This window comes from Labrus bergylta, chromosome 4, assembly GCF_963930695.1.
Source record: "Labrus bergylta chromosome 4, fLabBer1.1, whole genome shotgun sequence".
NCBI lineage: Eukaryota > Metazoa > Chordata > Actinopteri > Labriformes > Labridae > Labrus > Labrus bergylta.
Window position 1 is genome coordinate 21,763,858 of NC_089198.1, and position 20,661 is coordinate 21,784,518.

The 20,661-nt window shown below is 39.5% G+C and overlaps 1 protein-coding gene across 3 annotated transcripts in view; it reads left to right on the top strand.

The window, feature by feature from the left end:
* Positions 1 to 20,661, top strand: part of arhgap21b (Rho GTPase activating protein 21b) — a 30,232-nt gene that overhangs the window by 1,542 nt on the left and 8,029 nt on the right. For 2 of the 3 annotated variants that reach the window (XM_065954074.1, XM_029278057.2), the window contains exons 3-10: positions 6,614 to 6,793; positions 6,961 to 6,982; positions 11,050 to 11,142; positions 11,545 to 11,623; positions 11,704 to 11,758; positions 15,612 to 17,181; positions 20,014 to 20,160; positions 20,552 to 20,654. In XM_065954074.1, coding sequence (XP_065810146.1) covers positions 6,614 to 6,793; positions 6,961 to 6,982; positions 11,050 to 11,142; positions 11,545 to 11,623; positions 11,704 to 11,758; positions 15,612 to 17,181; positions 20,014 to 20,160; positions 20,552 to 20,654 — 2,249 coding nt within the window. Of the gene's footprint in view, positions 1 to 6,613; positions 6,794 to 6,960; positions 6,983 to 11,049; positions 11,143 to 11,544; positions 11,624 to 11,703; positions 11,759 to 13,695; positions 14,230 to 15,611; positions 17,182 to 20,013; positions 20,161 to 20,551; positions 20,655 to 20,661 lie in introns of those variants that run through there. The other variant, XM_065954075.1, reaches the window with a different exon arrangement.

Genomic DNA, 20,661 nt, shown 5'->3' on the forward strand with positions numbered 1-20,661 from the left:
GACTAATGTGTTTGACAAACATGCCCAGCTGTTTGTGCTTATAAAGACTCATGTTGTTGTTTTGCCCTTCATCTCTGCTTCATTACTTATCTTTTTTTGAAAACTTGTATGGGAAGATTTATGTCAAAAATGTGACTGCACTTTTTTCTCATTACCTGCTTTGGTTGATCACTGTAGACTAAGAGATACAATGACATGTTACAGTTGCAGAGCAGCATCTAATTGGATTTGAAATTTTAATCAAACTTATTGCTAGCGGATGTAGGAGGAGACAATGGCGTTGGAGTGGTTTAAGACCCGTCTTTCAGATTTTTAAGCTGTGACCCATGTAATACCAGACAGGACACCATCTGCTCATCTGAAGCTTGTTGTCTCCATTAAGACCTTTTTGGTGGACTAGGTAACATCCCAGTCCCCTTTGAAATGTAAGGGCGTCTATTTATAGATCCATAGTTTTCCTTAATTTTGTCCATTGCCTGTGATCTAATAATGAGCCCTTCACTTGAGCGTCCATGCTTCTATGTAAAACGTCTGTTGAATAAGAGATGTAAAGCCCCTTATGTTGTTACTTCTCACTGACTTATTTGAGATCATTGGATAGTGTCCTTCATGGTAGCAGAGAAGACCCCAGAACATCAAGTTATGGTCAAAGAGCAAGTCTTAAGAAATATGTTTTAGGAAAACAATTCTTGATGATATAACAATTTGAGCTCCTTTAGAAGTCATACTGCTGAGACTGCTGTTATGCACTTGTGTCTTTTCACAGTCACAGCTAACACGATTAAAATGATGTGATTTCCTTTGTTATTAAAACCATCTTGATAACTTTTATAAGATTTTGATGAATCTGGGATGACACCTAATGTTTCAGATACGTCTAGTCCCAGAAAATAATTCCCAACAATATAAAGGTGTTTGTTTCCCCTATAAAATTATGAAGTGACAGTACGCAAACATCTATTTTTTAAAATCTTTATAGATATTTTTTCTAATAATTTCAATGAACATGAATCAGTTTTTTTCATTTGTCCACTGCAGCCAGTGAACTCCTTAGCAGTCCTCCTGATGTGACCACCTCTTGTTGTCTCTGGACCTGAGATTTTCTGGAAATGATGACACTGTTGATTTGTCAAAATTTGATAAAATGGTTGCATTTAATAACATTTTACGTGTGTTTATTGAGTGTTTTTTGCATATAAGAACTTGTACTGGTCTGAGATGACTGAAGGAGGTGAAAAAATATGGATTATACTGGGTGTGCTTAGGTTTTAGTGAGAGAGAGCATGGCCTAGATGTTGATGGAAAATAGCAGCAACAAGGGGAAGCTGTATTTTCTCAAATGTACTGAAGATAAATCTTTGAAATAATTGGAGCTCTTATCTAAGATTGTGCCTTTAAAACCTATAGAAAAGATCAAATGTTATTTTCTGATGAAGATGTCTGACTCACAGAGCTCTCTGTTCATTTTCCCTTTTCTGTTCTTTGTTCACTACTTTCATTTGAGACAAAACTTAGCTCTCCTGTTCCTCTAACTCTGTACTAACAACCTTTTCTCCTGACCGTTATGCCACCATTACAGCCATTGGCGTGGTAGATAGTGCTTGTGTATGTTTTGCTGACTTGGGTTTTTCTGGTTGTTTGTGAGTGTTATTTTTCATCACCACTGGATTATTTGTCCACTTTATCAGCTGGAAAGTGCATGGTATTTCAACTGAGTCCAAACAGCGGACTGAGTTGGCACAGTGTCTTCCTTTACTTGATTCCTCTTGTCAAATCTATGAGACCTTAGAAGATGATCAGTCTGGTTTGAGATATGTTTGTGATAATTTTCACATTAGTTTGCCTTGAGGTAAGTATTTCATTGAACTATATCATGTGATAAACTTATGTCTTAATAAACAAACTTGCCCCCCCCCCCCCCCCATACCGACTTTGCAGCTCGTTATGCTGAATAAAGTACTGAAATGAATTACTAATTTGGATGATTAACATGATCCATTTTTAGAACTGTAGTGGGCTGTTGACAAACAGACCCCCTGTCCCCATTATGTAGTCCTCATTAAAGCTCAATCTTTATCAAATTTAGGCCTGCTGCCTTTTACAGAACCCCCACACAGACATTGTATGGCTAACTGATGGCAATCGGAAGGAGAGATTGTGCTTCAATTGGATAGAAGATGTCTGTTAATTCCTGTTTCCTTATGGTTGTGTCTGCATTGTCTCATGGGAAATCATGAGGGACGGTTTGTATGATTCAGTTTTTAGTCATTACCCTTCTTTAGAGTGAAAGAGCTAGATAACTTTATTTTTAGAAATGTAACATGTTATTCTGTATGGTAAAGCAACTTTAAATACAACCAAAACAAATTAAAGAATGTATTTTTTTTTAAAGACAATGTAAATGTTATATATGAGTAAAATATAATCAGCTGGGTTTAAAAAAAAAAAAAATCGAGGGGCGTCAGTAATTTTATTTTGTAGATAAGATGATATTCAAGCAGTTCAGTCTCATTCCTACACGCTGTTGTTTACAGTTAACATCATCTCTTCTGGCCTGTTCATATTATAAATTTATATATTGTTGTATTCTGTATTTAGCACCAAATCAGCACATGTTCATGCAGCATGAACAGTTAGCCCATATTAGACAGGAGAGCTAGCATCACAACCGTGCAGGGGCATCTCAGTCTCTCTGTGTTTCTCTGCAAACTATGTAGTATTTTCAATATACTCTTTTTGTGACAGCAGAATTGATAAGTACAGTGAGGGGACATTGACCACTAGTTTATTAAGTATAGGTGGCATCATACTCCTGAATGGTAGGGGAAAAAGCCTGAACAGTTTATCAAACAGTTGGATGGTATTGATTTCTTTGGGAGCTTTCCAAGTAAAGTCTATGTTGGAAACACTAGTTTATTTATTTATAAACTGCACTCAGAACTGATCATAGAACTTAATCAATATTCGGTGACACATAATATGTCACCAAGGAAATACACAATATTGGGCAGGTGTCCGTACAATTCTGTTGTGTTGTACAACATGCATGAAACACAACATGAATTTATTAATTTCATGAATGGACAATTCTTTTAGTTATACCTCGTTATAAAGGTGACTAATCAGGCTTACCAACGCTATATAATACAACACCAATTAGTATTATTAAAGGGGTTTCCAGACTTTTTTTTGAGGAGTTTATAAAACTCACCACGTGTTTGCAAGTCTGACTAATGATGCCTCTAACCTTGTCACACACTACAAGGCTGAAACGCCCAGGCTTCACCAGTGGCCCCTGTATCATTATCTCAGGCTTTTCACAGTTAAGTGCTTGGTTTAAACTGGATGTGGTGTTGAATGTAGCAGCCAACAGAGAAGTAGGTTTCTTGACATTTTTAGGCTTTGTCCTTGTGTGATGTTTTTAAAGCTGATGTCATATGATGCTTGTAATGTGACCTTTTGGTGACGTCAACAGTGGGTTTTTTAAACACACAGGTCATGACGTGAGGTTTCAAAATATATGATGGAAATAAGTGGAAATTCCTGTTTCTTTTTTATAAATATCAACATTTGTGGTATGTGAAGAGCTGTGCATGTGATGATTTTCCCCTGAAAAGTATTGGTTTGTCTGCCCTTCAATCGCTGTGATAGGGGAACCGCTGATGTAGTCACCTTTTAGCCTCTTAGAGACCACATGTCTTTAATTTACTGGTACAAATACTGTACCCTTTGTCCAACAAGAAATGTGTTTTCAATGGCTTTACACAGTTACGTCCATAAACAATTCTTGTGTAAGACAGAAATTGATATAAAGAGGGGTTTAAAGGGGAGCTGTAAGGATTATTGGTGGTTTATTGCCACAACTCATTAAGCATGGCTGGAAAGCAAAGCATATGTACGAAAACATTTCAGAAAACTTGTCTGTCCCTCCATCGTTACTCTCAGTTCAGTCCTAGAGGTGACCATACATGTAGAAGCTGCTTCTCTGACCTGCTCCTCTGCTGTCTGCATGTTCGAGCGTTGCTGGGGCGCTGTCACACACCAGCATACACTGATGCGCGCACACACACAGGCCCAACAGATCCCAGGAAAAGACCAGCAGGCTGTTAGTCTTTCAAACTTCCCTGCATGTCTGCAACTCTAAGCCTCAAGTCTGTTCAGGCTTTCTAAGGACGGAAACCCTAAAATCTTTAATTAAAAAAAGCTCTCTTGGGTCCTAAATCACCTGAGCACCATAGTATTTCATCAATATTACTCCAATAGAAGTGAATTGTTCTTTTGTTGGCAACCATTTATCTGCTGCACATTTATAAAATTCAGAATCATGGTGAAAATTTATGGAAGCAGTAAGCTTGAATAGATTGACCCGATAAACAAACAATGCCTTTGTACATCATAATGAAGGAACTTGACAAGCACTGCAATGATGTGGCTTATAAATGTGTTTACAGATTTATGACACCAAGGAATGTGTTTAATAGTAAATGATCACATTTATTTTGTGGTTGACACAAAGAAAAAAATATAGAATATCCACAGAGTAAATTGGTTCTGAATTTGTAGAATTACTGTTTGCAATCCAAGACACAGGCCTGGTTACGGTTTGAGTCAAAGGGATGAAAAATAAATGCTTAACGAAAACTGACCCAGCTGTCTCACCCAGCGCAAATATCAGTCTATTTTGGTGATTCATAAATGGGCGAGAGGCATTCATTTGGGAGTAGGAGAGGGTAGATGTTTTATTTTTGATGTGGGTGTTTCCTTCATTTGCTAGTCTTTGAAGCCCTGTATTATGAAAAGTAATCCCCTAATTCCCTCCTATATGCTGCCTTTTGGCCTTTTGTCACAAATATTTGAAAGCATTATTTGTCTGGTTTATCACGTTGCTCCTGGAGCCTTGCTTTGTTCTTCATGCTTTATTATAGCCTTCTAGATTTTTTTTTCATAGAATAAGAGGGAAGGGAAACCAAGAGGGAAATGTGTGTCTGGAATTTATTGACCTGGAATGTCACAGCAGTATTAACTATGAGAGTAGCAATGATAACACTGCTCGGCATGCGTCTGTCAGGAGGCCCGTCTGTTGTCCACATCTTAAGATCAGAGGGTTGGAAATTGCCCCTTTGCACTGGCTGCTAAATCAGTTCCAGCAGACAGGGATTGGCTCTATTCAGAGACATACGGGGAGCAATGCAAGCATTTCAAACATCCAGTTGATCTATTGTCATTTCACTAGAAGCGTTTCTTCGGGAAAGGATTAAAATGTTTTTCCCCAGAGCTCCTACAGACAGAGAGTACAACATAGAAGTGCTGGTGTCACAGAACAGCCAAAGCTTGGCTTTAAGCAAAACCAGTTTTGCTAGTTTCGTCAAAATACACAGGTGTCAGATGCACCTGCAGCTCTGTTCCTCGGTCACAAACAGTAGTACACTGGATCCTTGTTTTTCCTACTTTGCACTTGTGAATTACTTTTATAGATGTAACAGTACTTGAAACAGTTTTATATTTGTTTTGGAGATTAAAAAAGAAAGAAAAGCAGAAGAAATCTGGTGGCTGATGAAAAATTCTGCAGTGTGAAACATGCTTTAACTTGGTACAAACCTTCAGGCACACAGCGTACTTCTTAGAAACAACACAGTGTTAGGCTCAATGTTCATTGTGTGACATACTGTTGATGTATTATTGGTGATGATGGTGGTTTAAAGTTGCACTGTGATCAAACTGCTGCTCATGTTTGTTTTTCTTTAAATGTGGTTTGACTCGTCACACTCCCTGCAACAGCTGGATCAAAGGGGATAAAGGAAATGGGAAAGCTGTGCAGATTTATTTGTTTCTTTTGCCATGAAACACGCAGGTCAAATGTTAATATTTTGTACAATATTTTAACTTAATTAACTGTTTTTCTTGTTATAAACTTTATTTCCGGGTATTCAAATATGCAGGTAATTTACTCTGGTCTTCTGTTGTTTTGTTTTTTTACTCAATTTATCTGCTCAGGCAGAGATGACGTGAATGCAAGCTCATCAAATTCCTCACACTGTGGGTCTACGCTTCACAGTGGAGGGGGAGGGTTTGTTTGAGACAGGGTGAGGAAAAATACCATATCAGTGTGGAAATACAAGACTGTTTGAACAGAGGTGTTCCTGAAAGTTTTACTGGAACACGGAATATGATATAGGGAGACCTGAGTAAAGGGGTTGTTGCTGCACACACGATACCACAAAGGTGTGAAGCTATAAATAGTTACTTAACACAGGGGTAGGTGTCAAAAGCCCTGAAGCCTGCCATGCTCTGCTCCCCAGCTGTGAAAATGTGATATCATGACTAGACTGTAAACACTGTACATTCAGTTATCCTTAATCCATGTATAACATTGTTAAATGACTCACACTACTCATTTATAAATCTCTACTTAGAGGTAATTTGTTCGTATTTGTGGTTTGGTTTTGGGAAAAGATTATATTTCAACACTGGGGTTTTCCAGCATTTACAGTCGTTTACACTTTCAATTTCAAGATTTCTTGGCTGCAGTTTTCAGCAGGTTACAATTAGACTGCTTTCGGTTTTGAAATTAACTTAAGACAACTTAAATTTCAACTCCTTCCTCTTTTTTCAGAATGAATCTCCAGAGTGGAGCAACATGGCTGATTCTTCTCCAGGGCAATTTCCAACAGAAGAGGAGTTCTCATGGCCAAGACCTAAAACAGTGCGATTGCGTCGAACTTCCCAAGGGTTCGGCTTCACCCTGCGTCACTTCATCGTGTACCCACCAGAGTCATCCATGCACTACTTCCCGGTAAATTTTCTAGTTTGTATTTTAGTATTACACTCACCAGAAAAGTTAATTTGTTCATATATCTAAATATAATTTTCACTAGTGAGTCAACAGAAAGCCTGATACATAAATTATGTGTCCATGGGCAGCAAATTTACTGGAGTATTTGTTTGTTTTTGTTTTTTAAGGAGGAAGATCATGGCCATAGAGGTAAGCAGAAAAACTTGACTATTTCTCTTCATCCCTTCTCTCCATCAAGGCTGAATTAGTGCAGTGCCTCTGACTTCTAATGACTCTTAATCCATCCTTTACCTCTTTTTGCTTCCTTATGCGATGAGAACAATGTAGCTCCTGTGTGTCACTGACCTTTGTGGAGGCATGAAAGGTTTGGTCAGCACCACCTGTTTCTGTCCTGTAATAACCCCACTCTTCATATTGTTTCACTTTGTTGTTCTTGCTGCTTTTCTCCCTCACTATGAAAAGGCTGTCAGAAAGAGATGGCCTCAGTTTACTGGATTGTGTGTGTTTGCCCCATTTTTCCCTTTTTAACGTCAAACCAGTTGATTTTCTCTTTTTATATATCAAATCCCTAAGACAAGTTCATTTGTTTTTAAATTCAATAACTTAAATGCAGTGCCAAACAGATATTTTGGTTGTGACTTTTTAAAATACATCACTAACAATTCAATACTAGAGCAAAACTACTTATCAGCAGTCTTGTTCCACAACTTTTGTAGAGAGATCCAAATGCCCCTAAAAATATTATTTGGGTTTGCCAATTTGATTAGGTAAATAAAGAAGTTTTAAAGTTCTATAAATAATATTCAAGTTAGATTTTTTTTTTTAATAGTTAAAAACTATGTATTACCAGTAAGCACGTTTGGTGTTGCGGGAGCTACCTTACGCTGCTCCTCTGCTATCTGCAGACAGATCACAGCGGGGGCACGTTTAGACTCACCAACATACATTGCTGCACAATCATACACACACACACCAGGACACCAGCCACAACATGCACCCATTTTGAGTGCAACGTAACACAGTTGATCCGTGATCTCCACGGACCAAGTCAGGGAATGCACATGTTCTGGTCAAAAATTCATTTAGACCTTTTCCATCTACTCTCACTGTTTCTGCATCTATCAGCAATCAGTAAGTTAATGATCATAATGTTATCGCATAGTCTGTGAACTTCTCCACGCAGTGCTGTGCTATATCCAAACACTGATGATTTAGTGCATGCTTAATGGACACTCCCCTTTTCACTTCCAACACGCGCAGCAGGAGCAGTCAAAGATGACCACATCTCCAATAATGATCGGTCTGCTTATGTTATGTGTTCAACCTTGTCGAAGCTTAAGTGAGAGGAATGCCTTTTTTTTTTTCAGATTAAAGAAAATGTATTATTCACAGATGGACCTTTGTTTTTAGTTTGTAATATTGTACTACATGGGTGGTTCCAGAGGGTAGCAGGGGTGGCCTGGTAAAATTTAAAGGCGAACACATTTTTTCGTCTTCCATTTTTCAATTTCCTGATCGCTTAAAAAGATCAAACCCATGACTTAAATCTGTGATTGGATTAAACGGAACATTATATCTTATTAAGTCAATTAAATGCATCTTACAGCAAAAGCAATGCCAAAGAGCAAAATAGCTTACTAAGCATCCATGGGTTCTCATTGTTTAAAGTTATTAGTCAGGACAAGGGTACATAAGAATTGCCAAGACATACGCTTTACCGTGGAATACAGTAGGACGGTCATCAACAAGTGGAGAAAATATGGTTCAAAAATAGCACAACCAACGTCCCTCCAAAATTGATGCAAAAACAAAGTACAGGTCTCCCTAAATCGTGTGGGAAAATGTGTTCTGGTCAGATGAGATCAAAGTTAAACTTTTTGGCCATCATTCCAAAAGGTATGTGTGGCACAAAAACAACACAGCACGTCACCAAAAGAATGGCACACCCACGGTGAAGCATAATGGTGGCAGAATCCGGCCTAAGTTCTTTGGTGCTGTTTATTTTCGGCTGGAACTGGGGCTTTAGTTTAGGTGGAGGGAATTATAAACAGTTGCAGATTCAAGTCACTTTTGGCACAAAATCTAGAGCCCGTTGCTTTTGTCCCCCCAAAGAGCTGCTCAACCATCAATTCCCTTTTTGTCTGCTTCTTCCTAACACATGGCTCTTATGTCACAACTGTGGGGTCAAGTTTGGGCACATTTGTGATGTGTTTCCTTGTTGTTTCTCCAAACTGTCACACAAACACAGGCCGTCTTTACCTCAGGCTCATTTCACATTTTGACTATCTATTGCTGCAATATTTCATTTTGTTGGGCATTATTGTTAGTGATCATTCCAAAACGACAAGCTAATACAGGCCTGATGTTTTTTTATATATATATATATATATATATATATATATATATATATATATATATACTTTTTTTTAACTTAAAAGCATGTTGTATTCTTTTTCAAAAAAAGTCTTCATAAGCTTTTATTGAATGAGTATAAAAAGCAGTCAGCTGTTGGCACGAGAGGCAATCAGTTTAACAAACCACTCCCCATAGCTTTGCCGAGTTATTAAAACGGAACAGAGCATTGGAAATCTGGCAATGATTTCATTTTCTTGGTTCGAGAATTCTAAACTTACGGAGAAAAAGGGTTGTTTCCCAGAACTTCACTCATGTAGATGGAATTTACATTAATCCCTTCTATCCTATAAATAACAAATAAACAAATTACAAATGTTCTGAGTGCTTGTTTAAAAATGCTAAGGATTTAATACTAGTAAGGTGATATTTGTATGTACGCTTTATAGAGGAAGCAAAGAAGATATCAGCTAGGGCGCCAGGGCTTTATGTGTAAAGAAAAGAAGTCAGTTTTATAACTCAGAGCCGTCTCAAGCAAAGTAACATTTAGTCATACTGATAAAGAGTACTGTAAAAGAAGACACAATTGTACACTTTGTACGTTTACTCATAGCTCATAAATTAGACAAACAGCACAACACAAATTATAAATGCATAAATGTTTGGGATCCAAACACTACCTCCGGTTCTTGCAAGTGGAAGGCATAAACTGCGTCCAATGTACATTTAAGTATTTAAGTTGGCTCATGTATGAATCTATGACTGGTTTCGTTTAGGATAAAGTATTGCAACTATCTGATGTACCACCAGAGGGAGCATGTCTTGCAGTTATTTTTTTTACTCCTTTTGCAATGTTACATAATAAGAGTCCTTAGGATGTAAGACTGCACGAGTAATCTCGTGTGTGAAAGAGAGAACAATGGAGGCACATGTGTGTCTATGTTTTTTTAAGTTTATTGAATGCTGCTAATACTGAATGATCAACCACAGACAAAATTAAGCTCCCCATTTACCTGTGTCTCTTTTTTCCAAACATAAAACAGTCAAAAATGACAGGTGAAAATGTGAAAAAATATTGTTTTTGTGGAATGTATTTCTTGCTTGACAAGCATTTAAAAACTGGTAAACCTGTTGCACAGAACTTAGAGGACTTAAAAATATATCACACCTGTTTTGATGCTGGTCTTTATTTCCACTGCAGTTTGTGGGCCTTCAAGCACTGACTCACTAACAGAATGTTAACTACGAGGGAAGGGTTTGAGCAACTCTTTGGCTGTGCACAGAGCTATTTCTCAGTTTATAAGGAAAGAGTGGGAGTTGAGCAGCTGAACACACTGTCACTCTACCTTCTCCCAGTCTCTCTCTCACCCCCTCTTTCCTTCTTTTTTAGCAGCCATACAGCTGCTAGGAGACAGGAACAGCATGAGCAAACAGGTTTTCTCCCCGCACTTCTCTTGGAAGAGAAGTGCGGGGACATTTCCAACTATTTAGTTTAGTTTACTTCTAAACCAATTAATAGCCATTAGCCACGACTTTCCAAAATGTGGCAATATGGGTAAGCGTTGGCCTGTCAGAATGTTGTGTCACAGTCTCCAAATCTAGTGACAAACCTGCCAGTTCTTCTTTCATTTTCATAGTCATTCTCATTTATCACCTTAATGTCTCAGTCTATTACCTTGACAGGTTTTGTAGTTGTTGTTTCACATTTCAGGTTCAGTTTTGGTACCAGCAAGAGGTTCTTTAGTCAGTATATGAAGTACATTTAAGGTTTTATTCTCTTTACTATTTAATCTCTTCTCTTCAAAAAACATTGAATACAAATGGATGTCGTTAGTATTTTATACGCTTAATTTGTTTTGCTTCGTTAAAGTGTTTTAACATCAGTGACCCTTTTCCTTTATCAGGGAGACCACGGAATAGACTAGAACCAATGGACACTATTTTTGTGAAGCAAGTCAAAGAAGGAGGCCCTGCTCATGGAGCTGGTCTTTGCACAGGTAATCATCATTAGCCTTGTTTACTGACTAAAACCTTGAACAGACTGGGATTAAAAGTACACTCACCATATTACAGCAACCAAGGCCCAGTCCTGTAAATTATGTCACACAGATTTAGAAACTTTCTCTTAGTTTGGCTTAGCTTTTTTTTAGAGTGTAAGAAGCTAAAAAAAGAATGCAAGTAGTGCCTTTTTCGGAAGTGGCATTACAGTTTCCCTGCAGTGAAGCACAGCTTTAGCCAGGCTTTGTTGTTCCAGTACAATGTTCTTATTTGTGCCTGTTAGTTTTATAGATAATCCAGTGATTTTATGTCTTGGAGGATGTGGGGAAATTAAAGCACAGTGTTTTATTGACCCTCCCTATTTCTGATGCCATCACTCCTATCTCTTTTACATTACTTAGGTGATCGATTAGTGAAGGTAAATGGAGCAAGCATCATCGGGAAAGCCTACTGTGAGGTTATATGCTTGATCCAGGACAGGTGAGATCTAAAACAATTTAAGATGGTTTTGGTTATTTGGTGTATTTTCTCGTATTCAAATCTCTCTTGTTTCCCAACAGTGGTGACTTTCTTGAACTTTGTGTGATGCCAAAAGATGAGGATATACTCCAACTGGTAGGTTCCTCCATACAGCGTTTTTAAATTTGGTTGAATTTAAATGTTAATCACCTGTAAATGTTTTTAGATGTGTGTTTTAGCTGAGTTTTAAACACACAATGTTCCCCTATTTTTCCTATTTTTTCAGTCCCACAGTATTTATATAATATGTGATCTCACTGGACTGCTCCAGTTTAATGTGTTCACGTTGGGACAGCAGTCATGAGATGCAGGGAGCATGGCTGTCCCAGCTGGGCTCTCTATCTAGGCCTTTTAATCAGGCCAGAGCAGCCGTTCAGTCCTCAAACCACTGCTGATACTATTTCCAAAAAAGCATCATTGAATTGGTAACATGTTCTCATATTAATATACATAAACATAAATCCTGGATTGATTAACGCTACTCCATTGTTATGTTTTACTTGAGACGGTCACATATGTAGGCCAGTAACATGTTAAAAAGCTGTATAACAATTCTCACTTTAGACGGATGAGTAACACTTTGTTGCTGTCATTACTCTGACCGCAATGTTCAATTCAATTTCTTAAGTCATTTTAAAATGTATTTGTATGTATCTGGAGGAGCCCTTTAGAAAGTTTGGCTGATGTATATCATCATCTATCATGACTGGACCTCCTTGAGCACAGATTTTTGTGTGTGACAAAATCAGATGACTGTTGTGACATGCTCTTTCCATGAGATGTCAGAGTCCATGATTTAAGAGAAGTGGAAATGACACTCAACTTCCACAGCAGTTTAAAAATAGCTCAGTATATGCACTTAAAATACAGAATGTTAAATTATTAAACTAAAGGCAATGGATTATTCATCAGGAAAAAGTCATTTTCATGAAAAAGAAATCATTGTCAAGTGTGAGTGTAAATACCGTGGAATCAGACCCTTTGGAATATCAAAAATGAAACCTCAGTTGACTCTTAATTGCAGACAATTTCTGTTTTGAAAGAAAGATTTTTATTAATGGCTACATAATATAATCTGGTGGGAACATCCCACCTATATGTTGCATATTTTCAGCAGTCATTTTGTGACAATATAAAAATATAGTTGGGCATAAATGTGACCTTAAGTGAATGGTCTGCAATTTTCATCCCTGAAAAGTAACTTTCGTAGCTTTCTTCCATCAATAGTCCAATCTTTGTCTGTCTTCATTTTCACCTTACTCTTTCACAAAATGTATCGAAATTTTGATCCTGATTGCAGTTTGAATCTCTTCAAATACCATTTCTTCAGCAGCATTAAGACCTCATACCTGTGAGCTCTGTAGATGTCCTCATGAACCTTTTATGCGTGCTGCAGACAGCTGCTGGCAGCTGCTGGGCATTCTGCACATTCAGTGCAAAGCTAAGGTGCACTCATCTGTCCCATATCTATAGCAACCACTTTAAGTGGTTAGAAAGGATGTTTAGGAATCTTTTCCCAAGGGCCTATTGTTATCTGGCAGTAGTTTATAAATTATATAATGAAAGAGCTTGGCTGTTTGCTTTCCTGAATATTTTCCCCTGTGGAACTTGAATGTCTAGATTGAGTCCTCATTAACATGATGGGTAAATCAATTAATCACTTAGTATTCAGAATTAGAAATTAATATGTATTGTTGACACAGCCATTCAATTTGATTTAAGTACCACATACTCTTAAACAGATGCAAGAAGTTCATTTCCCCTCTCTTATTAACAACTGACTATTACACCCCTCTTCCGTGTAAAGTCCTCCCTCTCTTTTCTTTTTTACATTAGAGGCCATGTATGTACATGTCCATAAAACAAGAGGATTATTAGAGATGCTAGCAAGATGACTTTACACTGTAGGAGGCAGCACACACAGTGCTCGGAGACAGGCAGCAGTTGCTTAGCAAAGAGAATGAGAGAGTGTACAGCCAGTGAGCAGAAAAAGGGAGGGAACTGTACACCAGGAAAAAAAGAGGAAACGGAGAGCAGGGGGAAAAAAAGGTTGAATGATGAGCTTAAACCGGTAGATAAAATCAGCTGACTGCTCTGTGTTATGAACAGGTTGATGTTAAGAGAAAAAGGAGAGAGGAGAAAGCAGAGGGAGGGGTGAGCTGTACCATCACAGCTGAATGTATAATCAGCAGCTGCTGCTTCTGTCATGTGAGCAATAGCAGAGGGAGGGGGAGAGAGAGACACAGACTGGAGGCACCTTGCTCAGTTAGCGTAATATTCTGGCTGAAGATGGATACAACCATGGAGACTTAACAGCAGCAAAAGAGGCAGGCTTCTGCTCCTGCTACCTCACCAGGACAGACTGGCAATGGCAGGTTCTGCTGCTGGACCATATTAGTATACTGTTAGCATGTCAAGCCCAGGCATTACCGTGGCTGTTTTTGACAATGTTTTCATTTTTCTTTGCTGGCATCTTTTTCTCTCCCACCCTCTCTCTCTTGATTTCTTAACACTTTCGTTTTCACATGCTGTAACGCTAGCCTTTTTCTCTGGGAACTACTAATCTGGTAAGCAAACAGCTGGCTGTGTACTTGACATGTTGTGCTTGTCGTCTGATTTTGCATATGTCATGTGTGTCAGCATCCTCACAACAGGATGTTGTCTTCAGATTTAACATAATTGCTATCCAGTTGCCATGGTTGTCTGTCTAATGATAAGCTCTGTGTTAGTGATTCAAGTGTGTAGACTAGAAATGGCCGATGGACTGTGCCTGCAGTACCTGTTAGATTGAGCGCTCGGATCTGGATTCCAGCTGGCATTTAGTGAAGCCTCGCCCCTTCTTCATCCTCAGTGCCAGATGTCATTATCTTGATAAAGGCCAGTGACCTCTGAACTCTCCTGCACATTCATGTTCATAAAGGGAGGATCTGAGTCTAGCACTGATTTATGTAAGATTGCAGTTTGACACTAGGCAGCAGGATCAAAGTCCTCATACCTTCACACGTCTTTTTATCACATGTACAGTATGTGCAGTATTCGATGATAAAGATAAATGCAGTGAGGCTTACACGCCCATATCAAGCTGTAGCTTTGATATTTTTGTTTTAAAATTATTTTACAAATATATGCAGTGAATGATTAAAGTCTTCAAAACCTTGGATGGTAATCAGGAAAGCTAAATATAGCGCTTTTCTGTCAGGGATGGGCGACCTGCTGTCTGTCCGAGGTTATAGTCTATCAGTCTGAGGTGGGAACATTAAGAAACAGGCTTCCTCTTACCATGTTGTAAATCTACTCTACTTTTTTTGTGTAATTTCTAGACATTTTTAGACATTTTGTACTGTCTAGAGTCGGCTTCTTGATTGATTCATCAAATGTGTATTGGTTGTGCTTCAATCTGTGCTGCAAATGCAAAGTGGGAGGCTAAATGTTGAGTGAATACCATTCCACATTAATCTTATAGTGTTTTCAGTAATAAAGATGGTAATTCCTTCCAAAGACATACATCTTATGTCTCTTTTTAAATTGAAAATCACTTTTGTTGGATAGCTACAACCATTGTTGTCTGGACAACAGAGTCGTGAATAATGATGAAAAACTGATGCAACATAAGATTCTTGTTGGAAGCATCAACTCTCTGTCAGGGTAAAATATGTTCAACTTCGACTTATATAGTGTAATAGTATCATCTGTCATGGAACAGTGAACATTACCATGGGAACTCTAAATAAGAAGCAGATGAAGACCATTGAAACCTCTGAACTGTTAACGCCTCCACTCACTCGAACTGCAACATGCACTGCCCACACACATGCATCCAGCAGTATTTGTAATACCACGCTTGACTTCTCTGGAAGCATTTAGTATCACACTGTTGAATATAACACACCCTTGAAAATGGTGCTTGTACAATATCTTTTGTAACACTGCTTTGTTGCTCTTTTTCTAGGCCTACTCGCAGGATGCCTACCTCCGGGGCCAAAGCAGCTACAGTGGAAATGCACGTCACATTCCTGAGCCTCCGCCAGTATGCTACCCCAGAATAGACTGTAAGCCTCCGGGCATGGCCCAGGCGACAGACTCAGCAGAGCAGGTCTGCCGAGGGCCAACAGCACCTCCTGACCATGGGTACCGCAAGGAGATCACTGTGCCTCCGTCTCCCCCTCCTCAACCATATCCAAAAAGCCAGATGGCAGTGTGCATGCGAAACGACAGCGTTAGGACTGTGGTGGTTCCTCCCGACGCAGTCCATATGGGGCGCATGGGTCCAGCACACAGGATGGACTTTATGGATCCTGTCTTTCTCAGGGGGAGGCCAGGGTCACTGGCTCAGTATCCTCACTCTCGAAAGGCTGATGGCTACCCCAGTGGTCCTGGAATGCTGCCATACAGTGGTCAGGCACCTCATTACCCTGCCAACCATCAAAACATTGATTGGCGCACTTATCAAACATACAGGGAGTACATTGACAACAAAGGAATTCATTCCCATGGTAGTCGGACTATCCAGGAGAGGCTGGACAATTTGAGAGCTAGTCAGACCCCCTTTGGCCCTACTCATCACATTCCCCAGGGAGACTGGGTCCCCAAGGGGATACGACGCAGGAGTACCTCGCATGAACGCTCATACCATGGACCTCCACCCCACTTTCAGGTTGCCCCACGCAGTGCTTCACAGGACCGCATGAGCAGTGCAGATAGACTCAGCCAAGCCCGGAATTGGCCTCCTCGAAGTGTGTCCCAAGACGGCCTAATGCACAAAGCACGGGCTCACTCCACAGACTATGTTGATCCTGCAGAGTTGGCTCGGCCCATTGAAAGGAGAGCAGGGTGTGGAAGGGCAGATCAAGGTACTAGACCCAGCAGACAGTCTATTCCCAGACAGGCCATGCTCTACAGGCCTTCTGTTGGATATAGTGGTGGCATGAGGGGGCCACCCAACCCCTCTCTCTACTCTAAAGGACAAGATTCTCTTCAGACTCGCTCCTCACCCATGCTTTCGGACAGACTGTCACATTTCGGAAAAAGCACGAGTGCTGAACATTCTCTTGTTGACCAAAGAGTTGCAGTAAAAGGAAACCATTTAGCCCGGGCTACCCAACCAGGCCAGAACAGGATACGGGCTGAATCCATGCAGCCTGTTGAAGCAAGCAGAGACCCAGCATTAGTAGGACTTAGGTCTTCTTCATGCTCAACCCCGAAACAGATTCCTCAGAGGCCTAGCATCCTCAAACCACCTCACCCAGACTCCCAGAGTCAGGTCAATGGGCGAAGTCCGTCAGTGACAGGGGTTGTTCTTAGGGAGAAGCCCCCACCTGGAAAGAACCCCAGCCCTCTTCGTCACCCTTCCTACATCCTGGCTGTAAATGATGACGGAGCAGATTCCACAACAGATGTGGTGGCATGTTGGCTTCCCAATGATGCACGTCGAGAGATTCACATACGCCGCCTTGGTGAAAAACGTCACACCTCCTGCTCCAGCAACCTGGATGAGTCTCTGGACTTAATTCCATTCATAGGTAAGAGAATAATCAGTTGTAACTCTTGCTGCCCTCGTTGGTTGTAAAATGAGGCAGTGCTGTAACTGAAGCTATCTTATAGCTGCTGATAGAAACAGGTGTAGGATTTGATATAGGAAATCTGGCTGTAGAGCCTGTTGACCTCTAGTCTCATTGTTAATCTGATTCAGCATTTTATATCTGTGTGTGTGTGTGTGTGTGTGTGTGTGTGTGTTTGTGTATACAGGGCAAAAATAAATTAATCTCCTTTGGAAGATGTTATTAATCAGGTTTTGTGGCATTCAGAGAGGTATTGTGGAATATTCAGCTTAACTGGGGCAGAGCGAGGGATGGTTTAAGCCTTTTGGAATATATTGATTTTCTCCTTTTAATACATTGTTTTCTTGAATGGTCTCTCTGCAGGATGGATTTTATTATGGTTCAGTGGCCCTGTAGTGCATTTTCTGGTGATTGAATATCTTTCATCTCAAAAACAAGTGTAACTTTGCACATAAAAGGTGTTTTGGGGCTTCAAAAAGCAGTTTCCAAAAGCAGTTATCACAAATGTCATGTTTTTTAGTCCTCTGTTTTGTGTTTGGAGAATGGCCATACTAAAACAAGTCTGAAATTTTAAAAGATTTCTCTATATAAAGTCTTGTTTTAGAAAATGTATTATAGGAAGTTCAGCAGCTTAAAAATATTCATTATTCATGGAAACTCTCGCATGTTTTTCGTGTTGCCTGATGAGATCGTGCCTACAGTTACATTGCTGTAGGCTAAATGGATTATGCAGACGGAGGATCTTTTGGGTTTCTTAAATATTTTTGGAAAGCTGCTAGAATTTTAAATGTATTGAATATTTTATGTTCAGATATCTCACTATTGTCTTTTTCTGTGCTTTTTCCTCTCTCTCCATCTGTCTCTACATATATGTATTTTGTATGTTTGTGTGTGAGTTCCATTCGTTTGTGTACCAGGCTGTTTGTGACACAAGATAATGTAGTTATTGGGAAAGTGAGAGAGCCCTGTTAGAATGGAAATTTTGTTATAAACAGTTAATTTTGATGTATTTATCTGTTGTATTTGCATAACTTCTGTATGGCGAGGCTGCTTCTTATGAAAAATGGTCCATCCCTAAATACAGAAATGAATTTGGCCTAAGTTGCTTTTAAATGAAAGACACACTTTGATGGTTTTACTTAAATTAAGTCTCTCAAGGCCTACCTTCTTATGCTTTTGAGGACTTAAAGGAAACATTATGTTCTTTGAAGGTAGAACTAGGTCACCGGCAGCAACAGTACAGGAAGTTTAAGTTTGACCCATGGGAGAAAGTTAGTTTCTGAGTTAAATTTGTGTCGATTGAGGACTGTTAGATAAATTACACATATGTGGCAAATAAGGGTAACTTACCAGTTTACAAATCTCAAAATGTGAACACCCAGTTTTGTTGGCTCCGCTTAATATCAGTCAGTTCAATCTGTTGTTAGTTTGTGACATATACAAGCTTAATGTAATGCATTCAACAGACATGTATTTACCTTTTATTGATTAAATCGATAACCTTATGGGAATACGTTGGTAACTGAAGGCATAGGTTTGTGTGCTGTTGAACTGTCTACTGCATTGTATTTAGAGTTGCTTTGTTAAACATGGTAATGTTGTGTTTATGGCACTTTTAAAGTCAATGTTGTTGACTCTTTTGAATAAAACATAAAGTATATTAGTTGGATGTATATGGTTTCGATGGAGTCCAGCCTCTTGTGTCTTTCCAGTGTTTTGGCCACTCCTTTGGTAGTCCGCGATGGTTAAAGCGGCCTGGCAGCCCAGGTGCAGACAAAGCAGGCAGTGACAGAGATGATGCTGCAACACCACCATTCTGGGACTGGTGCCCTGACCCAGCAGAACAGTGCTCTGATTGTGTTGGCTGTTGGACCTCCATCAATGGCCTGTTTCAAAGCCCAATGGTCCAGGCCTAATATGCTCCTGTTACCCTGTCCATCGTTTCATGTAGCCAACATACAGGCAGGACTTTTGTGCTATAACCTTACAGTGAGGATTATTGTGTTGGATGATTTTAAATAGGACCAAAAAGGGAGCATGTCTTGACCACTACCTCTTAATAATACAGTTTGGACCCGGGGCAGAAACCCTCGGGTGTTTCTAACACAATCTGTCTGGTGCACAAACTGTCAGCAGCTGAAGACACTAGAGTGGTTCGTTCTTTTTTACATCAATAATTGGGCCTAGTTGTGCAAAATGATTTGAGTCCAGATCTTTTTTGTTTGTTAAGGAGATTGTATTCTGACAGAGTATAGTAGAAAAAGTTGGTCGTTGTATGTTTTGAAGAGAGGCTAATGGTTTAAGTCTTGAAAGTTGTGTTGTATTATTATTTATCAATGATGGGCAGAAACCTTACGAAGGTAGCCCAATAGATCGTGTTTTATAGGGGTTGATATCCTTTTCCATTGCCCTGTTGGGTACAGGCTGGAACTAGGACAGTTTCTTTTAAATTTAGCTCCAATAGCCCCTCAGCTGCAGAGAACAGCTTTGTACTCTGAGCAGTTTCAGGCTTCAAGTGCCAGGAGTGGGCGGTACACCAGAGTTAAGAACTTCCTTCTCGCTTAAAAAAAACATGCTTAAAAATGTATTTTCTGCATTTTTTCTTTTACCAGGGGTGTCACAAAGGGACTGTTTTAAATTTTTGTTTTTGTTTTTATTGAAATCCCATAGATGAGATGGGGATTAAAAATTCAGCAGGCCTGGATTTTGTCTATAGAGACATAATTTAGAATTATAAAACAAAAAGCATATTTCCTCCCTGTGTGTACAATTAATGTTTAATTGTTGTCATAGATGAGCCAACCAGCCCCAGTGTCGACCGGGACGCCGCTCCTATTCCACCCTCGGCTGTCATATCGGTTGCACCATCAATAACTACAGGTCCCTCCAGCCCAGACTCACCCTGCCCTCCTATTCGTCGTCAGTTGTCACATGACCAAGGTAAACCGGGTAGGACTGAGTTAGGTGATGGATTTATCAGCCAAAGCTTTGGGTCCACATAATTTGTTTGTAAAGAATAAAGTAAAAATAACTTTAATATAAGTTTATGTAATCATCGAGGTCATTTCATGGAAAAGATCAAACATTTGATCAATTTATTTTCTTTCAACCAGCTAATCCTTTTTTCTTTGAACTTTTTACATTTGGGGTGTACTGTTTAATAAGCATGTCAATAAATGTAACCTAGCACATGCAGCTGCTATTATTGGAATTGCTATTACTGCTTGTTTAATATTTGTCTAGACCAAAGTCACTTCAGAGTAATTGATGTGATTAACACGCTTTACCTGGGTTTTAATAACATTATCTCATATTATTTATCCCTGAATAGAGTCCCTTAGAAGTGCTTTGCTGGAGTCTGAAACAGCCAGCAAAACAGAGCGCTCCAAATCCTACGATGAAGGTCTGGATAACTACCAGGAGGAGGGCAGAGGGTGAGTA